The sequence below is a fragment of the Carettochelys insculpta genome, chromosome 2, assembly GCF_033958435.1.
Source record: "Carettochelys insculpta isolate YL-2023 chromosome 2, ASM3395843v1, whole genome shotgun sequence".
Taxonomy (NCBI): domain Eukaryota; kingdom Metazoa; phylum Chordata; order Testudines; family Carettochelyidae; genus Carettochelys; species Carettochelys insculpta.
This window is the reverse complement of record NC_134138.1, coordinates 19,364,312-19,385,738: the sequence shown is the minus strand read 5'-3', so window position 1 is coordinate 19,385,738 and position 21,427 is coordinate 19,364,312. Positions and strand designations below refer to the sequence as shown.

At 45.0% G+C, this 21,427-nt stretch overlaps 1 protein-coding gene across 1 annotated transcript in view; it reads left to right on the top strand.

Annotated features, from left to right (window-relative positions):
• The window catches only part of TG (thyroglobulin), a 209,578-nt gene that overhangs the window by 158,931 nt on the left and 29,220 nt on the right, over positions 1–21,427 (top strand). Inside the window, exons 42-43 of the mRNA XM_074984795.1 lie at positions 11,592–11,756; positions 12,512–12,679. Coding sequence (XP_074840896.1) covers positions 11,592–11,756; positions 12,512–12,679 — 333 coding nt within the window. The remainder of the gene's footprint in view (positions 1–11,591; positions 11,757–12,511; positions 12,680–21,427) is intronic.

The window sequence follows — 21,427 nt, the reverse complement described above, 5'->3', positions numbered from 1 at the left end:
CCCAATATCCTCCTTCATTTTCAGCCTTTTGCTCCAAACAGCGCACCACTCCTATTGCAACGTACTTAATGTTTTTGGGGAGATCATGAAAAATAAACAGTGTTGACCTAAAGCATGTATGTAGCGCACCTTCTCCTGTCAGCATCTCAGACTGCATTATAGTGAATAACTAATTAAGCACCAAAACACCTCAGTTGCGCTCAGTGTTGTTAGCTGGGGAAATTGAGACCCAGGGCTGTCAACTTCCCTGCTGGAGATCACTCCTGACAGAGGCAAAGTGTATAGGTTACTCAAGGTAGCGTAATATATGCACTATATTCATGACCAGTGCATGTTCTGAAATGTTAATGTAAGTAATTACATGTAGCAGGATTAAAAAATGACATACTAGACTTCAGCTGTTGATTAATGTTTCAGCCTCAGAACTGCTGCCAGTCAGAAGTTAATGGTCAAGCTATGGCACTTAATGAAAGCTCAACAATCGTGCAAGCTGTTTGATAGGATATATTGCAAACAGGGGAGAGTGGTTAAATTCCCCTGGCAGCAGGTTGTACTATAACTCTGAGCCATATTAATTAGAGGAGAGGGTTTTTTTATTTTCCTGTGCTATATTCGTGGTTGTTACCTTGCACAGAGGGGAAAGAACTGGGAGATTTAGAATAGACCTGGGTTTGTAAGGGTGAATTCTTACATCTAATGCACTGAGAGGGTTTGACAGCAACCATTGCTATCTTGGTGCTGCATGATTACCACTACCAGTTAAAATTCTAGCAGGGGAGGTACACTTTCTGCCATAGACCTGGGGTGTCCAGAAATAGTCAGATCCACCAGTCAGATATTGTCACTGCCAGTTAATGTCTGATTGTAGGATCTGACTGTTTCTGGATGCCATAGTTCTACTGCAGAAAGTGCACCTCACCTACTAGAATTTTGCAGGCTGGAAGCACCTTGTGTCTGGGATCATTGGAGGAGTCTAGGTCAGGTTCTGTACCAGCCTCTGTGTGATGGGCCAGGGCTAGGTCTTGCTTTCACCCTTCTTCATATCTAATAGCAGCCCAAGCCTAGTGCAGCTCTTGTGACCAGGAAGTGCAAGGACTGGGACTGTGTGCAGGGGTGTACGAATCCAACTGTGGGGGCTGTCTACCATCTCCACTCCTCCACCCTGTGTATTTGCACTGTGTTCGTCAGAATCCAGCCCATACTACAGCAGTTTGAAGGCTGACAAGGACTCTGAGTATGAAACAAGAATTTTTCTATTAGAGAGGGGACCAGGGAAGTGCACTCTACAGATAATACAGCCCTGAACAACAGATGGTATTCCCAAAGCTGGATTGAAGTGTACCTGCCCTTGCCAAAACAAGGCCCTGCCTGGCCTCAAACTAGGTGTGTTTAAAGAGAAGTAGATCTGTTCTTGCTGGAGGGAGTTAAATGAGAATCCCTGCTCTCTATTTATGCATTGTTGATTGTTAAGGCTGGGCTAATGGATGTTGCACAACACCTATGCAATTATAGTCATTGTCTTGCATCTGTGCAATGGGTAATATAAATCCCATAGGCTAACTGCATATTTTAAAATATGGTGAACAATGAGATTTGATACTGAATTTACTCTGCTCCTCAAAATCAAGGAGTGGCAGGCATGTAAATTGTGCTAACAGAAATCATATCCTGTTACTGAAAGTTACTGGCTTGATACTGTAACCATCAGGCAAGCAGCAAGTGAGTCATTTGAGATACAGGAACACTGTCCTTTGCAGAACCTCCTCTGTTACTAGCAAAATGGCATCTGGTGAGACATATGCAGGGAAATAGAAGAAAAAGAAAATCTTACCACATGCAAAACATCAGGGTTGTTTTTTTCTTTTTTTCACATTTTCAGACATCTCAGTTGTCATACGCAGATGCTTCTGCAGCAAAACCATCCTGACCTCTGATTCACCATATTTCCTCAACTTCTTCCCACCCATCTGCCAACACTCCCAGTCTCAGCTGTTCATTAGCATCGTGTTAATCACCTGTGTGCTTTCTTCAGTGCAGCCCCCTATGTTTGATATGGTTTTTTGGAGCTCATCCACTAGACCCTTCCCACACTGAAATCTCTTTGAAGATCCACTTCGGCGATGGGAAAGTGGAAGAGCTCAACGTTGCTTTTTCAGGAGATGGCCAAGTGCCATTTGACAGCTCTACTTACATGTTGTATTACTTCTCCCCAGCTATGTGTGCGCCTTCCTGCCTCTCTGGATGACACCTAGCACTCTGTGGGCACTGCCATTCACCAAATAATAGACACAAATCCAGCTTTATATTTGACATTGGCCAAATGTAAGCATAGGCAGAGCTTTTACAGGCAGATGTCATGTCAGCTTGAGCTGGCTTCTGCTCCATCCTAGAACAACTCCACTAACTAAAGTGGCAATGTGAGTATCTCAGGGCAGCAGGTAGCCAAAAGAGTTAACAGTTAGTCCAAAAGCACAAGAAGAGAGCAAAACGGACCACGGTGCATGAGAGGATGGGAGGAGGACAGGGAGGGATACTGCTCTTTAGAACAATTTCTTGGGTGGTGCTGGTGGTAAAAGCCATTGTCAGGGCAGGTTTTTGACGACAGCCCACTGGTGGTTCTGCAATGAAAGCCTTTGCAGAAGTGAGTTTTCAGACAGCATGTGAATGAAGTAAGGTGTCTTTTTCTGCAGGCTGAGGAAGTTGCTAGTTCCCGGCACAGATGGGGCACATGGAGTCCCTGTGCAATAATATTAGAATGGCCAGAATAATGCCATCTCTCCATTGATGCTGCTACTCCACTCATTACACTTTGTAGAATTGCACAACACTCAGTATAATGTTTACTGCTTTTCCTGTAAATGAGGGGTAGGGACTGGGTGGGGAAATGGCTAGGATTGCTTAATTCAGCTGCAGCAATTCATTTTCAGTGAGGTTATATATTTCTACTGATTTTTTTTTTCGAAAGCATGGACCAAGAGGTCAAATGACTTTCCATAGGTCACGGTGGCCACCTCTGAACTACATGACTTAAATTGCACTGAAGCCCATTCTGAGTGGGATTTATACAGTGAATTGGTCTTCTGCACATGGGCAATCTTGCCAACATTCATGATTTTATTGTGATTTATATGATATGGTTAGCATTTTTTCTTAAAGCCCCAGCTGCAGGAATCATGTGACAATGTGGGACTCTCAGTGTTCATTTACAAGGAAGTTGCAGCCCTCATGATAGCTGCCCAGAAAAAAACTTGAGAATCAGATGGCACATAAAAGAAGCCCTGACTAATGATGTTTGCATGCTTGGAGTTGGCAATACTGGGAATTACAGGTACTGTGAATGCGTAAGTCATTCAACATTTCTGCATCTCTCTAAATGAGTCCACTTTTTAAAGCTAATGTTGAATCTACCCCTGGTTACTACGAAAAGTCAGTCATACAGTGTCAGAGTCATAGTCAGTTTTCTACAGTGAATGTGATGAAGAGAAAAGCAGGACCCACCATAAGTATTTGTTTTCTCTGTGTGTCTTGCCTTAAATCATAGCCTTACACCAGTGTTATGTTCTGTATTTCTGTTCAGTAGAAGAATTTGCTCAAAGTTGAAGCCTTCATTGTGGGTTGTCACCGGCTTCTGTTCTCATGTTTGCTCCTGTGGTCTGCAGATGCGGATGAGGAAATGATAAGCTCAAACTGTGGTGTGAATTTAAAGTTTGTTAGTAGGAATTTTTTCTCCTTCCCCCTGCCCTTCACACCAATACAGGGGAATACTGCTATTATTTGTTTGCTGAATTATGGTCCCCCTCAAAAAAAATTCATTCTGAGGCATAGCGTTGGAGCCTATATTGAGTTTAAAGCCAAAGTGCAAGACTTACTTCCTGAATACAAATGTTATATTAAAAAGAAAAAAAAAAAGCAGATTGGGGAAATGGTCACTGCCCTGGAAAACTGCAGAACGACACTTTGTTACTGAGACTGTTGCAAAACTGATGCTGTTAGAGGAAGATAAAAGAGATTACTGCTAGAGATGGTTCCCAGGATAAAACCCCTGCAATATGTCTGCTTTTTGCAAAAACTTTAAACTTCTGTGAAGCTTGGATCTTCATTTGAATTTTGTGGCGTGAGCTGAGATGGTGTATAATAGAATAATGTTAATTTATTCCTTCTGAAAGTCTGGCCCATATTTTTCCTCTGCAGGAATAACCTATGGGGAGTTTCAGCTTGTGGAGTTTCCGACAAACTTTTGTGATTGGCTGTGTGGGACAGCAGGGAGTTTTCCCACGGAAGAATCTGGAGATCCCATTCCCAGGACATGTAAATAGCCTGTAGTCATGACAGCATGCAAGGGCTTTTTTTGCTTCTGCTGTGCTTAGCTGCCCCTACTAGCTCCCATGGGTAGAACCCTACCTGGATACAAAATTTGTGTCTTCATCAGTATGTGCAAAAATGAACTGCAAATATCCACATTGGCATCCATGGATGCAGATACCCAAGGATATCTACAAATTTGCAGGGTTCTAGATATTAAAATTGGTATCCGCATCCACAAAAATGAGCCGTGGATATCTTCATCCTCGTCCGTGGAGGTTCATAGCTGTGGCTATAAAGTGGCTATCCACCGATTTGCAGGGCTCTACCCATTGGCCTATGGAGAGCACAGCTCCTAGAGGAACCTTGCACCCCAGGATTCCTCTGAACATTCCAGTATGTAGTTCTGCAGTGCTAAGGGAAAGCCACACAAATCAACAGAAGTTCAGAGGCTCTGTTGTGTTGGATTGTCTTTTTGTGCCTGGATTTCACATGATATTGATTAATAATCCTGTTTGTGACAGTAGTGCCTAAGAGGCCCCATTTTACTAGGTGCTGTACAAACATAAAGTAGTAGACAGTTCCTGCCCCTAAAGAGTCACAATGGAAATAGACAAGACAGAATGGGGGTGAAATAGTATTTCCAGGCCAGACCACGTAGTGGCCCAGGCCTCTCAACACAGGACCAGGTTCCCAGGGAAGATTTGTGAACTGGATTTCAAGTTAGTGATGCATTTCATGTCTTTTCAGATCTCACCCCAGACACTGCACACATTTTGACTCAATACACCACCTAGTGTTCTTGCTCATATAGTCCCAATCCAGTGTAGAATGTTAACCTGGGCTCTGGAGTCAATGGGATTACTCCCATTCTTCATACTAACCATGCTTTGTTGGGCCACAGCTAATTCTGAAGCTGGTAAGGACCATCTACAACTCTGTGTTTGCACATTGCCTAGCACCACAGAGCTCTGTTCTTGTTGGCCTTTAGGCTTTGCCCTAATAATGATGTTCAGTCGTCATAACATAGCTATTGGCTGAACTCTGGGAACAAAGGCCTAGGCTGCTGTAGGAGTCAGAGCAAACTCAGCCCTTATTAAAATGTTGAACCAAGAGGGTTCTGTTGAGTTGCACTAGAGAAAGGTTTGCTCCATTGCTTTCTCTGTTAGTTGTTTTCATTCCAGTCCCCCTTAAAAATTTGCCAGTCAGCAAATAACCCTATGAAGATACAGTAAAGGTGTGCACCTAGAAAGCCATTTGGTATAAATGTGAGATCATGGGATGGATGCTGTGGGGCTTTTTAGCTGTATTGATTCTGGGATATTAGAGTGACAAGGTCAGTGAGCTGGTATCTTTTATTGGGCTAACTTCTGTTGGAGAGAGAGAGACAAACTGTTGAGCTATCCAGAACTCTTCTTCCAGTCTCGGGAAGCGTATTATGGGCTTGTCTGCACTAGAAACTTGCTTTGGTGCAACTGTAGTGGTTGTGGTGAACACGCTGTTAGTCAAGTGGAAAGTGTTACCCTGTTGGCTTAGTCACTCCATCTTCAGGAGTGGTGGTAGCTATGGTGATGGGAGATACTTGCCTTCCAACAGAGTGCTGTGTACACCATTTTGTAGGTCAGTGTAACTATGTTGCTGAAGGGTGTGGATTATTTACACCCATGACCAGCACAGATATACCAAAGTAATTCTGTAGTTTAGACTAGGGCTAAGGACGTCATAGCTAACACAAGGTGGAACAGATAGTTTAGCATAAGTCATAAGCACTCATTCGAAGGGACCATCCAAAGTGAAGTGGCCCATTAACACCCTAGGACAAAAATGGGGTGGGGATAGTGGGTAACAGAAGCCATAAATTCAGTGTTTTTATAACTTTGCTGGACACTAAAATCATGCTCTCTAAAATCATGTGGTTAACAGGTCACTTCATCTTGAATTGTCCCTTAGAATATGCTGGCTTAGGCTAAACTACCTGTTTGATCTTGTGTTTAGCTCTGACGCTCTTCGCACCTTTCGCAGACTTGAAGAAGAGATTCAAAGTTTGTCGCTGTCACCAACAGAGATTAGTCCAGTAAAAGGTATTACCTCACCCACCTTCTCTCTGTAAGATCAAGGGTACTCCTGCAGAATGGGGAGGGACATGGAGAGAAGTTGTGGTGGTCTGGGATGTGAGCAGTCTCACTCTGTGTTACACATCTGAACAAGTACAAATGCAGGTCAGCATGAAAACTTGTGTTTTCAGCCTGCCTTGCACATCCAATCCAATGGAATCCACAGTACAGCAACATGCCCAAGGATATGATAGTCCCGACTGGCTGAGGCTCCATGAGAATAGCTTGTTGGCAAAAGATAACTGAGTCGTCATGTAGCTCCATAGAGACTAACAGATTTATTAGGACATACGCTTTCATAGGTAAAGCCCACTTCATGTGATGAGTTGGAATGGAAATTGCAGGGGCTGGGGTGTATATGTAAGAACAACAAAAAAAGTACTTGGCAAACGTAGGACAGGTGTTAATGAGTCTAATCAAGTCAGCAGGGCTGTCTCCCGTTCACAGCCTGAGTTGTGGGGATGTGACTATAAAGGGAGGGGAACTTGCCTTTGTAGTGTGTTAAACAGTTAAGATTCTTATTCAGTCCTAAACTGATTGTATTGTGATTGCAAATGTACTCCAGTGCAGCTGCCTTCATCTGTGATCAGGTTTTAAAGTTCTCTTGTAGAAGAATGGCTACTTTTAAATCCACTAATGAATATCCAAGGAGGTTAGAGTGCTCCCTTGCAGGTTTGTGTGTGTTCCCATTCCTGACGTCTGATTTGCGTCCATTTATTCTTTGGCACATACTATCTGGTTTGGTCAATGTACATGGCAGAGGGACATTGCTGGCACTTGATGGCATATATCATATTAATGGATGTGCAGGTGTATGAGCCCCTGATGTTGTAAATGATCTGGTTAGCTCCTGTAAAGGTGTTTTTGCATAAATATGTGGACCGAGTTGGCAATGGGGTTTATTACAGGGTGTTCCTGGGTGTTTCTGTGGTGTGGTGTGTGGCTGTCGTTAAGTATTTGCTTCAGGCTGTCTCTAGGCAAAGACAGACCTATCTCCCAAGGTCTGTGAGAGTGAGGCATTGTTCTCCAGGATAGGCTGTAGATTGTCAGTGATGCACTGGAGGGGTTTAAGCTGGGGGCTCTAGATGATGACTAGTGGTGTTCTGTTGTTTTCCATGTTGAGCCCTTATTGAAGTAGGTGACTCCAGGGTACTCATCTGCTTGTGTCGATCTGTTTCTTTACTTAGCTAGTTGGGTGTTGAAGTTTGAAGAATGAATTGGTTTGGCAAAATGTTAGTCTCTAAGGTGCCACATGAATCCTTGTTGTTTTTGCAGTTACTAACATGGCTACACCACTGGGGGGGTATAGCTCAGTGGTATGAGCATTGGCCTGCAAAACCCAGGCTTATGAGCTCAGTCCTTGGAGAAGCCACTTAGGGATTGGGGTAAATAGACATCAGGGATGGTGCTTGGTCCTGCTAAGAGGGCAGGGGACTGGACTAGATGACCTCCCAAAGTCCCTTCTGGCTCTAGGAGATGTGTGTCTCCAATCATTAAATGTCATCTACACTTCTGGGAAAAGATAGTCACTCTTAGGCTGTGTCAATACTTACCCATGGATTGACATTTTGGAGTTTGATCTTCTGGTGTTCAATTTAGCGGCTCTAGTCAGAATGGGCTAAACCAAACATTGAGGGTGCTCCCATTGACTCTGGCATTCCTGGCAGTGGCAAGGCATAAGGGAAGTTGATGGGAGCATTTCTCCCATCAACCTCTCTCTGTGGGGACGGAATCAAGGTACGTTGACTCAAGCTACTCAATCAATGTGGCTGGAATGGCGTATCTTTATTCGAACTTATCCCCTAGTGTAGACCTGACCTTATTCCTTGAACTGCTTCCAGACAAAATCCAGCAGTGCATTAAACAGGGAACCAGACATGGTGCAGTAAAACTATGCCCTGGCTGTCAGCCAAATTAATAATTATCACCTGCCTGTCTTTATCTGGCCTCTGCTTTGAAACACCAATTTTTGTAAAGAACTATTTGACACCAGGCCCGTTTCCCAGGCTAGTGCTGAAGCTCAGAGAGTTTATGTAACTTGCCCAACATCACACAAGGTGACATCCAAGGATGCTGAGCACTCCTTGAAAGGTGCTGAGTGCCCTTAACCGCTGGGTCAGGCAGAAGTTACACCAATTTTAAATGATTATGGTACATTAGGCCAGACTCTCAGCTGGTTCCCTAAATCTCTGCTCTGCTCTTCACGTAGAGCAATTGCTGGGCTGCTCTAACTTGCACTTACTGGCAAATGTCCCTGGGAGTAGATGGAGGGTGATATTCATCTTCCCCCTGCCCTACCACAAAGCTTCTCTGTAGCTCTGTCATATTCACTGTACAAGGGCCACAGGAACCTGTTGTTCTGGTTCTACTCCTGCTAAGGACTCCTCCAAAAGCATGTCAGGGAAGTTCTGGTCAGTCTCTTCTTGCTTTGCCCCACACAGGCGATCCAGTAAGCTAGAGAAGCTGGCCTCTGCAACACCTTTCCTCCACTGATCTCAGCATGCTTTGCAAGCATTAATGAAATATCTTCAAAATACCCATGCAAGGCCAGGATTATTACACCTGTAATTACTTGTCTAAGATGCACACGAAGATCAGTGGTGCAACTGGGACTAGAATTCATGCCTCTGTACCAATGTTTCCTGTAAGATGAGCATTTGGGCGGCCTCCTAGGAGAGATTCACTTGCCACCCAGCTGAGTAGCAGAGTACCGACATCTAGCAGCATGTGCTTCTATTGGTGGTGGACCTCTGCACATGCCTGAGTGCACATCATAAAATTTAATCCAGCCATGGATGGAAATCTTTAGACAAACATAGCTCCTTACACCCCCTGGCCTGTTTCAATTCATAGACCCTTCCTAAGGTAACCTCTCAGCACCAGAAATGCTGCACTCTTCATATTTTGACATGCTCTTTGCTCAGATTCAGCCTTCCTGTAATCTACACCTAAACTAACCAATAAGTAATTATGCTGTCTTTTTAAATCCCCGACATTAATAAACTTCATGAAAAAGAAAAATCTTTAAGGACGTGTGGAAGCGATTCAGGTGCCCTGCTTGAAGGACTGACTCAGTGTCTAAACAATAGTCTCTTTCTCATTTTTCTATTTGGAAACAGCTTCGGGAATCAGACAGAATACTTCATTACAATCAGTGCACAGGCTTGCTAGAAACAAATCAATGGCCATGTTTGTGTTTACATCCTACCCATGGCTTCTCAGAGTGAAAATATTAAAAGTACATTTAATGTTTTCTTTGCCTGTGTTTTCTTAACTGTTTAGTTTTTTATTTAACTGGTGTTATATTTTTAAAAAGCTAATCAGCAGAGGGGATCAGCTTGTTTGTGTGTGGTTTTTTTTTTAAAGACAGAAGTACATCTGAGAAATTATTATAGTAAATGGATCTAAAAGTTTGGAAATTAGAAGTGAGTCATTTTTAACCATGTCACTGCTTCCAGCACCAGCGACGTAGCTCAGATGCTATCAGGCTGTATTAACATACCTGCATTTTGAATGTGTGGCTTTTGTGGTTACTCAAGAACATCATGACATCCTTTCCCAGTGAGCTGTTTTCCAAACACAGCTCCAGCTGTGACATGTTGGAGGGCGGGAGAGGGGCTGTAAATAAGGAACTGGAAGTCATAGACTTCTGCGTTGTTGTCTGGGCTTTCTGGCTTTGGCAAGTGATTTAAATATTGAACCTACTCTGAAGAGCATTATAATGTATAATGTATCTCCATAACTGACACATGGAGCGTTAAAGGACAAAGGATACGCCTCCTCCCCCATTACTCTAACACACCCACTCACAGTTCTGAAAGTCCAAGCTGACTTCTTTCCTGCTCCTGTCTCATCCCTGCTAGCGAAGAATCCAGATTACACTCCCCTACCATTGCTGGAACTGCAGATCTTATAGCTATAAGAGACTAACTAGTACTGAGAGTTAGATCATAAGATCTTTGTGGGAGGTTCCAGCCCACCTATGTGCTCAATGCCTATCACAAGAGAGCATTGATTTTGATTGCGTCCTTCGGTAGCTTGCATAACAGTAATACTTAATAAGTGGCATTAGCTCAATGTGAGTAGTGGCAATTGCTTAAATTACACTGGGGCTACGTCTAAACTAGCACACAACGTCAAGGTAGCCTATTTTGCTATAGGCTACGTCGACGTGTATCGTCTACACTTGCTCTGGGGCTGGTGCCGTCGACGTTCAATGTCGAAGTAGCGACGGGGAACATCGAAAGGAGCAGCCCCAGAAGGAAATGCAGAGCGTCCACACGCACACAAGGGCTTCCTGTCGAAATAAGGGGCCAGCAAAGGCTGCAGGCGAGGTCACAGGCTGGACTAGCCCTTCTGGGGCAACAGCAAGCCGCTCCCTTAAAGGCCCCTCCTAGACACACTCGGCCTGCACAGCACGAGGTCTGCAGAGCCGACAACCAGTTGCAGACCCCGTGCACACAGCATGGACCCCCAGCTGCAGCCCCAGCAGCAGCAGCCAGAAGCCCTGGGCTATGGGATGCTGCATGCGGCAACCATAGAGCACCGCAGGGGCTGGACAGAACGTCTCTCAACCCCTCAGCTGATGGACACCATGGAGGACCCTGCTATTTCAATGTATCAGGATGTGGATCGTCTATACATGCCCTACTTCAATGTTGAATGTCGAAGTAAGGCGCTATTCCCATCTTCAGATAGGAATAGCGATTTCGATGTCTCACTGCCTAACGTCGATTTCAACGTTGAAATAGTGCATGGCACGTGTAGACGCGATGCGTGCTATTTCGATGTTGTGCCAGCTACTTCGAAGTAGCTGGTAGTGTAGACACACCTTAGGTCTGAGATTGGTGAGAACACAGTAGTAATAATATCTAGCAGTTTCCTTTAAAGGATTCAATGCCATGAGGTGGGTTATAGTCCCCATTTTATGAATGAGGAAACTGCAGCACAAAGAAATTAAGTGATGTGCCCATGGTTGCTCAGAAATATATGGCAGAACTACTTTTGGCACCCAGTCCCGCTCTTTCCCCTTCCTTTCCCTTAATTATTAGACCATGCTACAGCTTTTTCAAACTCTGCTTTCTAGAGCAGGTTTTGATCTGTCATCTTCTCATCATGTCGCAGGTTGGCACTCTTGAGGGGATCAGTTGACTTGGTATCTGTTTTCTCTTGTAGGGAGGGTCTGCTTTTTCTCCAGTGTCGGTGATTAGTAAGAAGAAAGCTCAGGACCAAGTGGCAGCTCTGGCTAATGAATTCAGATGCCCTTCAACCAGCAGCGAGGAAACTGTATCCTGCCTCCGCCAGGTGCCTGCCAAGGCTCTCAACGATGCACAAACGAGGGTGCGCTATGACTTTCTATTTGTATTATAACTGAAATGTTACACATGTACAGTAACCTGCAAGAAGAATTTTTTAAATGTTGGGCCAGATCCTTAGCTGGTGTAAAGTGGCCTTCACTTCAGTGGAGTTACCCCTTGATGCCTGCCATCGGAAGGTTTGGCCCATTGAAACTTATGACCTGATTCTCATTTAAACTAAGGCTTCTTAGCACCACTTTGGCTGTGTAAATGTATCTTGAAGTGAATTGCAGTGATCCCCATCAGGGAGGGGAATCAGGCCCCTTAGTTTCCATGAGAGTTTTTTGCACAATAGGAAGTGTGAAGCTATGACTGCTTTGCATTTAACTTAACAAAATGTCGTACTCAGGAAATGTGCCACATAAACCATCCTGGAGGGCAGAGTCCTTCAAATGCAAGTAGAGAAGAGGCATCAGCAATGCTTCCCTTCCCTTCCAGTCCCTTCCAAATGTGAGTTTTGGTCTATGATGTGGATAATGAGGCCACCAGCTAAATTCATCATTTCAGACACGTGTGGTCAGGTGGGAACATCCCTAGTTTGGCCCAGCTGCTTACCACAGGAAGGCCCTATACCTCTTCAAAAAATCCCCAGGCCAGTCAGTCTCTAGCACAGCCCTTGCCCCCTTTAATGTGGGTTTTACCATTAAGTTCAATGGCAGCAGAGTCAAGTGAACACTGAGCACTTTTGGAAGACCTGATATGTTTGTGCTGTACTGTTCTCTGTTCCTGTGAATACAGCTCCTAGCTCTAAGTGGGCCGTTTCAGTACTGGGGCCCTGTGGTTGATGGAGTTTACCTCCGGGAACCTCTGGCTGCAGCCTTGCAGCGTTCTCAACTTGGGAAGGTGGATCTGCTCATTGGAACTGCTCAACAGGACGGGCTAATCAGTAGAGCTAAGGCGATTAAGGTAGGCCGAGATTTATTACGCAAAAGAAAGATCAACTCTTAAAGCACTTAAGCAAATATTTACAAAAAGGTTTCCCGCTGGCAGGAGAGTCACATTTTGGCTTTCGTAGTCCTTGACTTGAACTCCAGACAGAAACACCAAAGCACTGTTCTGCATCAAGTAGTCATGTTTTGACTAGCCCATGGAAATATATGTCCTGTTTATGCTGTACTACTGTGATTCATGAAAAGGCAAAAAGTTGGAAGTTATTTTGCATGTGCCTGCATGTATTGTAGATCTCTTAAAAGCATGTAGTATTCATTTCTCCTGTTGTATGTTACCGTGGAGGTCAGGGGTCAGCAACCTTTCTGAGCCAGGGTGCCAAAATTTGTCCTTCTGACTTCTATGTATGCTCTGAGTGCCAGTGATATTTTTTAAAGTTGCTAATAGTCCTACTTACAACAGCTTCATTAATACATATATTAAGACGCAGAGCTTTACTGGTTAGGAAGTGGTTGGTAGCATTAGCTGGTCATCTGTAAATCAACAGGCTTTGAGCCAGCTCCCAGCTACATGAGGGAGATGGGGCAAGGCTGAGATTCCATGTTGTGTGCCAACGAAAATCAGCTTGTGTGCTACTCTTGGCACCCATGCCTGGGGTAGTTGATCCCTTGTATACGTGATAATTTAATATTAACTTGGCTATTGGGTTTCTGTAGAGTAGGGATGGCCCAAATCAGACTCCTTCATTTAGCCCTGCTGAACTTTATGGATGATTCAGACTCTAAACTCAGATACGGGTCCAAAATTCCTAGGTTACTGTACTCTGCAGCTCCTAGCTTATGTTTTTTGTGCATGCATCATTGGAATGGTTTATTTTCTATACAATTGCCTCTGCTTTTCTGTCATGTGAATCATCCTCTTTCTTATAAGGATGCTTCAAGATTAGAATTGCCCATGAAGAAGAATAGCATCTGCAGATACATGAGTTAGAATAAAAGTGAAGAGTTATTAATCCTCAAGCTGCAGGGAACAAACCGATCACTCATTGGAAGCAGTTGCTGCGTATATTGTTCTGCGCTGATATTCTTGCATAAATAGCCACAGAAGGAAATACGGAGAGAGAGAGAGACAGTGACAGTGTCTCTAGGAAGGCTGCTCATTTGTAAATAAAACAAAAAATCACGAATTTAAAGGGAGTGTAGCATTCTGGGACTGGAATGTACCTGTCTTCCGATTGCATCTGTTAATTACACAGCACGGTAATGAAGAGAAAGCTGAAAGGAACAGGCTGGATGGGTTGCGCCTTCATTTCCACAGGGTGTAAAAACAGAGGAATTGCCATTATGGAAAGTAACTACTTAACCATTGTGTCCAGTAGTGTCTCCCCGGCGCAGACAGTGCCAGGTGGTAGAGAGACAAGTATAACACCCCACAGTAGGATTCTGACAGCATGTTTAGAATATTCTTCAGCAGTTCTCCAGAACAATAAATAAAAATTTCCCATGGGCCAATACTGCTTCATATTGCAGGAGGTGCTGAGACCCATTTAATCAAACTTTAAATCCTGTACGTAACAGAAGTCACTTTAAGCTGATAGTGTGGCAGCTCTCCTAGTTCCAGCACCTTTGAGAGTAATCAGTGTTAATGGGAGTTGTGTACAAACTGAAAAAGTGGGCGCACCAGTGGTATTGGTTGGTTGTCATTAGAACCTCTGCTCTGATCTCCTTCATAACCCACCTCAACAGAACTTCAAACGTTCAGTTTAACTCTTACTAACATTGCTAAACTGTTCTGCCCTAATGATCCCAAAGACCAAAGTTTACTACTATGGGGCCCAGTGATAAAGTCCTCTCTGGCTACTAAGCTGGATACTAACTTTTTTTTTAAAGCAAGGAATCTAAAACAGTAAGAAAGTCCTGGCTTGACAAAGCCCTGGCTGGGATGATTTATTTGGGATTGGTTCTGCTTTCAGCAGGGGGTTGGACTTGACCTACTGAGATCTCTTCCAATCCTATGATTCCATAAAAGCTTTCCACTGTGATCTGAAGAAAGCAGAAATGGGTGAAGGGCTCTTGGTACCTGATGAGTTAAAATTTGCCCTTGTGCAGGAGCCAGGCACTATTTAATTTCCACTAAGGAGGAAGGATATCTAGTAGTTAGATCAGTAGCTTAGGGTTTTGGAGACCCAGGTTCACATCCTTACTTTGCCACAAACTTCCTGTGTGACCTGGGGCAAGTCACTTAGTTTCCTCTGAGCCTTAACCTCATCTCTAAAATGAGGCTAATAGGACTGCCATTCTTTGCAGGTGTATGGTGAGCATAAACACCTGAAATATTGAGGGGTTCATCTACTCTGGTAAGAGGGGGGCTTATCAATACGTGAGGCCTGGTGTGCGCTAGAAATTAAGTTGGTTTAGCTATGTTGCTCAGCAATATGAAAAATGCACAGCTCTGAGTAGCGTAGCTAAGCTGACCTCACCCCCTGTTGTAGGCAGCACTATGTTGATGGAAGAATTCTACTGTCAGGCTAACTACTGCTTTGTGGGAAGTGGACTCTCTGCACTGATGGATAACCCCTCCTATCAGCATAGGTAATGTTCACACTGATGTCTTGCAGTGGCACAGCTGCCACTGTACCATTTCAGGTGTAGACAAGCCCCAAGATAGACAAAGAGACCTCAGACTAGAACTAATGTGGAACAAGGCATGTTGTTATCAGTCAGCAAAGGATTGAATTTCACCCCTTATAAGAAAGTACAAGCAAAGGGTAAATCCCACGGCTGTGACAGCTGCTGATGTTGTAACAGGACATTCGCACATTCAGGGATAACAACAAAAGAGTTGACAGGAACTTCTTCAAAGAAAGTGTTACAATTCTGAGCAGAGATAAGTTGACTGCATTTGTTCCCTTCAGGGTATTGTTGCTTTGACATCACATTTGTCTTATGCGTCCTTTATAAGTGACATTACAAAGATAAGGGTCAAGGATAGAATTGCACCTATTGGAGTCAGCTGGTTGTGGTCCCTGTATTGTGATGGGGAATGAACTTTTGTTACTGTAGCCCAGGTCACGTGGCTGAGGCCAGGAAATGAATTCCTGTGTCTTACCTCTACTACTGTACATCACACTTTAAATATAAACAGTGAGTGAAAGTCCACTGTTTCCTAAGACAAGATTATGCAGCAAACCAGGGAATAAATAAGGGAGATGGCTGGAAGCTGCCAGATTTTACTGATGTTTTCTCTTTGCAATTACAAAAAGTGCAATACTTACAAAGAAGGTAGGCTCCTGAGATAAGAATCTGGAAAGTCTTTGTAGCAGCAGAAGCAGCAATAGTAGTAATTATAGCAGTGTGAGGAACTCCAGCCAAGGACGGGGCCCTGTTGTGCTAATCGCTCTGCAGGTACGTAACAAAGATAGTTCCTCACCTAGACAGCTTATGGTCTCTGTGTTACACAAGTTGCATTTCAGTCCTTCCCTTTGACTTCCTTTGCCTCTTAATAGCTGCTGATTATTCTCATCTACTCTTACTCTTTCTGCCTTCTTGTATCCTTAGTTTCTTTCAAATGCTGTAGGCTCCAGTGTGTCCTGCAAGCATTAGGCTACTTTCATAGAATCATAGAACAATAGAGCTGGAAGTGACCTAAAAAAGCCATCAAGTCCAGCCCCCTGCTCTAAGCTGGACCAAACCCATCAGATCAGCCCCACCAGGGCTTTGTCGAGGTGAGACTTAAACACCTGCAGGGATGGAGACTCCACTACTTCCCTGGGTAGACCATTCCAATGCTTCACCACCCTCCTAGTGAACAAGTTTTTCCTAATGTTCAACCTGGACCTTTCCAACCACAACTTGAGACCATTGTTCCGTGTTCTGCCATCCGTGACCACTGTGAACAGCCTCTCTCCAGCCTTTTTACAACCTCCCTTCAGTAAGTTGAAGGCTGTTATCAAGTCCCCCCTCAGTCTTCTCTTCTGCAGCCTGAACAGTCCCAATTCCCTCAACCTTTCTTCATAAGTCATATGCTCCAGCCCCTTAATTATTTTGGTCGCCCTCCGCTGGACCCTCTCCAGTGTATGCACATCCTTCCTATAAATGGGGGCCCAGAACTGGACACAGTACTCCAGATGCGGCCTCACCAAAGCCATATAAAGAGGAATAATCACTTCTCTGGATCTACTGGTAACGCTCCTCTTGATGCAACCTAATATGCCATTAGCCTTCTTGGCTACAACAGCACGCTGTTGACTCATGTCCAGCTTCTCATCCACTACAACTCCCAGGCCCTTTTCGGCAAAAGTACTACCGGGCAGTCGGACCCCAGCCTGTAACAATGTTTGGGATTCTTCCGGCCCAAGTGCAGGACTCTGCACTTGACCTTAAATAAAGAGCAGCTTGCAAAGCTTTCTAATTTCACTTTCAGGAACTCAGCTCTAATGCACTCATGTGCTGCAAAACGGTAACATTTCCTCTGTTTTGGAACAGAGGACAAATTGTTTGTACCGTTGCTTACAGACAGTGCCCAAAGTGATCTATTGCCTCACAGCCACAGTCATCTGTGTGAAACCAAACACTGGTGACAAAATCCAGCACAGGCACGTTCCCTGTATCCATGCTGAATGTCCCCAGGTGCTGTGCTGGAGATGCATTTAATACTGGGCATGTGCATACTCACAGACATGCTGCTGTTAAGGAAAGTTAGCACTACAATTTCAGAGCTAGTGTCCCGGGGTTTTGTGTATCACAGGGGAACACTGAAGGGATCCACTTGGCTGTTTTGTTGGTACTGTCCCTTCTGAATGGGACTTATGTGGCACACAAACCAATGTGCATTGTTTTGGAAACCTGGGGTGATGAGCAGTGATGTCCAAACTTCCAAACAAAGAAACCACGTTACATGGATCTGTGTAAGGAGCTTGCATCAAACCTCCTGTGCCAGAATACTCAGCTTAGGGATATAGGTGGTTGTTGCCTGTGGAAGCCGGCAATGCCAGCTATACTTTCACTGAAAACCATGTCAGGGCTCAAAAACTCTCTGTCAGGATCATGGGGGGGGCAGGTTTGGAGGCTATGAACCCAGGTGGTTGCCATAAGAAAAATTCCAGAAATAATAGTTAGCATTGGAGAAGGTGGAGCTTCCAAATGCAGGAGCTGTCGACTGCTCCTCTGTCCCAGTACTATGCTCAACGAAAGGGGCAAGTGGCTGTGACCAGAAAATGTATCTGGTTGCTCATTCTGCAAGGGTTAGTGGACCACCACAGCAGATGCATGAACACCAACATGGGAAACACTGGAAAGGGTCACGACAGTGCAGTGCTGGGGAGATTGTATTTGAAAGAGGAAGAAGCTATTTTGTCCCACAGAAATTATATGGGGCTCTACAGTGTGTCAAAGGTCTTTTGGGTGGAGGGGTGCATTCCTGCTGCTTCTCACTTGGCTCATGAAACTGTACCCCACCATCAACGACCCTGAAATAAAGGATATTCAGTTACAAAATCAATAGCTGTAGAATGATCACCTAGTATGTGCTTGCTAGGCTGAAAACTCATTAGCAGAGCCTCCCCCCTGCCCCGCATCCCCAGTCCAGGTTCCAGTGTGGCAAATAATCACATAACATACATATAACTGTCAGCAGAATGTCAGATGAATGTCTTTATGGCTTGACTCACATGTAGAAAAACTGAACAATTTAAGTAATGGTAGAGTAGGGGCAGGCAAAATACAGCTCAAGGGCAGATCTAGCACAACAAACCACTGGATTCAGCACACAGCCCAGTGGGAACCTTGGGTGGGCTCCCTCTGTCTGCATACCAGGGCTGGGGACAGCGGAGAGGCTTCACAATCTCACATCTCCCGTTGGCCAGAAACCAGCCAAAGGAAGCTGCCTGTTTGCAGGGCAGGCAGTGCACAAAGCACCTGCGCAACATCCAGGGCTTGTGGCACTCCAAGCAGCACGTGGGCCCCTCAGCCAGACACTGTGAGTGGCATGCTGGGACAGAAGGCAGGGAGCCTGCCTGAGGGGCTGCCAGCCAGGAGCTGCCTAGGTAAGCACCCCAGCTCCTCCCTCTCCCTATCTCTCTGCCCCCCCTCCTGCAGCCCTACCCCACATAACCCAAAACCTCTGCCCCCCAAGCTCCTACCCCATGTAACCCAAACCCTGGGTCCCCCTGCTCCTGCACCCCTACTCTTCCCAGACCCTGCATCTCAATCCCCTGTTCCAGGTCAAACCAAAATCGCTGCTCCCCTTCCTGTACCTGTGCCCCAGATCAGAATTCTCTCCTGCAGCCGTGGCCAGACCTCTTCTTGGACCCTGCGCCCTAATCTTCTGCCCCAGGTCACAACCACTTCCTTCACCCAAGCTCCCTCCCTCCCCAAGCTGTCTGTGAATTTCACCCTTTATGAGACAGAGCAAGAAAAGGGTAAACCCCGGTGCTGCTCCAATAGCAAGTGTAGCAACAAAGGATGTTCATACCTGTGAGTCCTGGGGAAATATTTATCACAGAGTTCTGCACCCTGGACAGTACTGACAACATGTAGGTCAGTGGTTTCCAACCTGTTGACGATTGTGGGCCATATATGCAGCTTTCTGTGTGTTATGTGGGCCTCATCTACACAGCATGTATACTACCTGTATGGCTGAGGATGTCACATGGGCTGCAGCTGTGTGCTGATTGAGCTATGCATTGAGAACCAGTGGTGTAGATCTACAGAATGTGTGTGTGAAAGAGAGAGAGAGAGTGAGGGGGAGGTGTGGGGGGGGGAGTGGTAATTGTACTTTCTTTCCACTCATGTCCATACAGCATGAGGTGCTTTCCACTCATAAAAGGAAGCATGGTCCTTACTGTGAAGGGCTCACAATTAAAGGGCTAGATATGGATTAGTCCCAGCAAGGCTGCACAGAGCAATGTCTCCCCCACCCCAGTGCTCTTGTTCAGCCACGTCAGGGGTATCTTGAGCAAGGTTGGTGTATATGGGAGATAGCAGAGGCTCTGTACCTGATATTTCCTTCCCTCCTTTCCAGTAATTTGGCTCCATTCTCCCAGAGATTGCCCAGAGGGTAGGTTGCAGTAACCTGCTATCTCCCTTGAGCAGGGAAAGTCAGAGCAAAATCTAGTGAATGGGCGTTAAAGGCAGACGAATTCAGGCTTGCATGAGGCAAACATTTTAAACAGAGGAAGTGGGGCACGCCGTATCTTTTGAAGACTTGGATGCCTTTTTGGTCAAACACAAGGTAAAGGGGAAAGTGAGAGAGAAATCTATGGCTTGCAACATGCAGAGGTACTTCTTCACACCTATGTTTATCACTGGTGTGAAAAGCCCCACATCTCTGAGTGAATTATCTATGCGGACCTAACCCCTAGTGCAGATCCAGCTACGGGGATGGAAGAAAGCTTCCATCAATGTCTCCACTGTACTTGTGGGGAGGGGGGCATGTAAATTTATTTATTTATTTAAAATATTTTTACCGTGCCTCTCTACTTAAACTGGTGGCCTACAACATTTTTAAAACAATGTACACATGTATAAAATAATTAAAGTATGAGACCCTACAAGGGACATAAAACCTACTATGACATCTCGAGAGGAGGGACACACACACAGGCTCAAAAACACCAATAAAAGCATGATTAAAAAGAGTGGCTTTAGCCTGACACCGAAAAAATACTAGTGTTGGAGCCATGCAAATATCCTGGCGAAGAGAATTTCACAACCTGGGAGCAAAAGTTGAGCAGGCCCTGTTCCCCATAGCTGTTAATCTTATCTGCATAAGCAAGGGAACACTGAGCAGAGCCTCCCCGGCTTTCCCCAATTCCCAGGCAGGTTCATACAGGAGAAGCTGGTCCTTCAGATACCCTGGGTCTGTTTAAGGCTTTATAGGTCATAACCAAGACCTTAAATTGTGCCTGGAAACATTCTGGAAGCCAGTGCAGCAGCCTCTACACTGCAGGGTTATACCAGCATAGCTACAGTAGTAACATGTAGCTATGCCACTGTTGTTCCCACAGACTTAGCAAGGAGGGATGTGTAGCAGCCATTGTGAGAATTGGACTGTTTCTTTGGCAGACTAAGCTTTTTGACTTTCACTCTTTACTCTGCTGATACACCCACCCTCGTACAGATCTGGGCTGTCGTGCACAGCTAGGAAACAGTGGGTGGGAAGATGGATGGATGGAAAGAAAGGGTAGCGATATTATATATTTATCCCATGTATGCAATCTGACCTGTGCAGGCGGTCCCATCCACCCACAGCACCCCATTGCTCTTGGGCGGGAGTGGGTATCTCAAGAGCATAGGCGGGCACGTGCCTGGAATACATTGCACCAGTTTGTAAGTACGATGACAGAAGAGGAAAAACTCGTGATGAAGCTCCGTCTGTGATAAGAATTGACTCTTTAGCTCCCACTCTTTACTTCATCTCTTCACTAGCTGGACTCAATGACAGCATTGTGCTGAACTTCTCACCTCTGGGCGAGCAAGTTTTCTTTCCAGTCTCCCGTGAGGAATTTGGTCAAAAGCCATTTTATAAGACTAAAATCACTATGTGCGCTGGTACTCATTATCCTCTGTGCTTGAGGCTTAACTCTGAACACTATTCTAACATGCTGGTGAGGAGCCATTAAGCCTTGTAGAAGAACTGGTGGTTTGTTTCTACCGTATGCTGCTCAGTTAGGCGCTTTATAATATCCCAGGCCAAATTCATTGGCATGTTAGTGTAACCTTTGGGTAGGTTAGGGTTCACTTCATTGCCCTTCTCCAGTTACTAAAA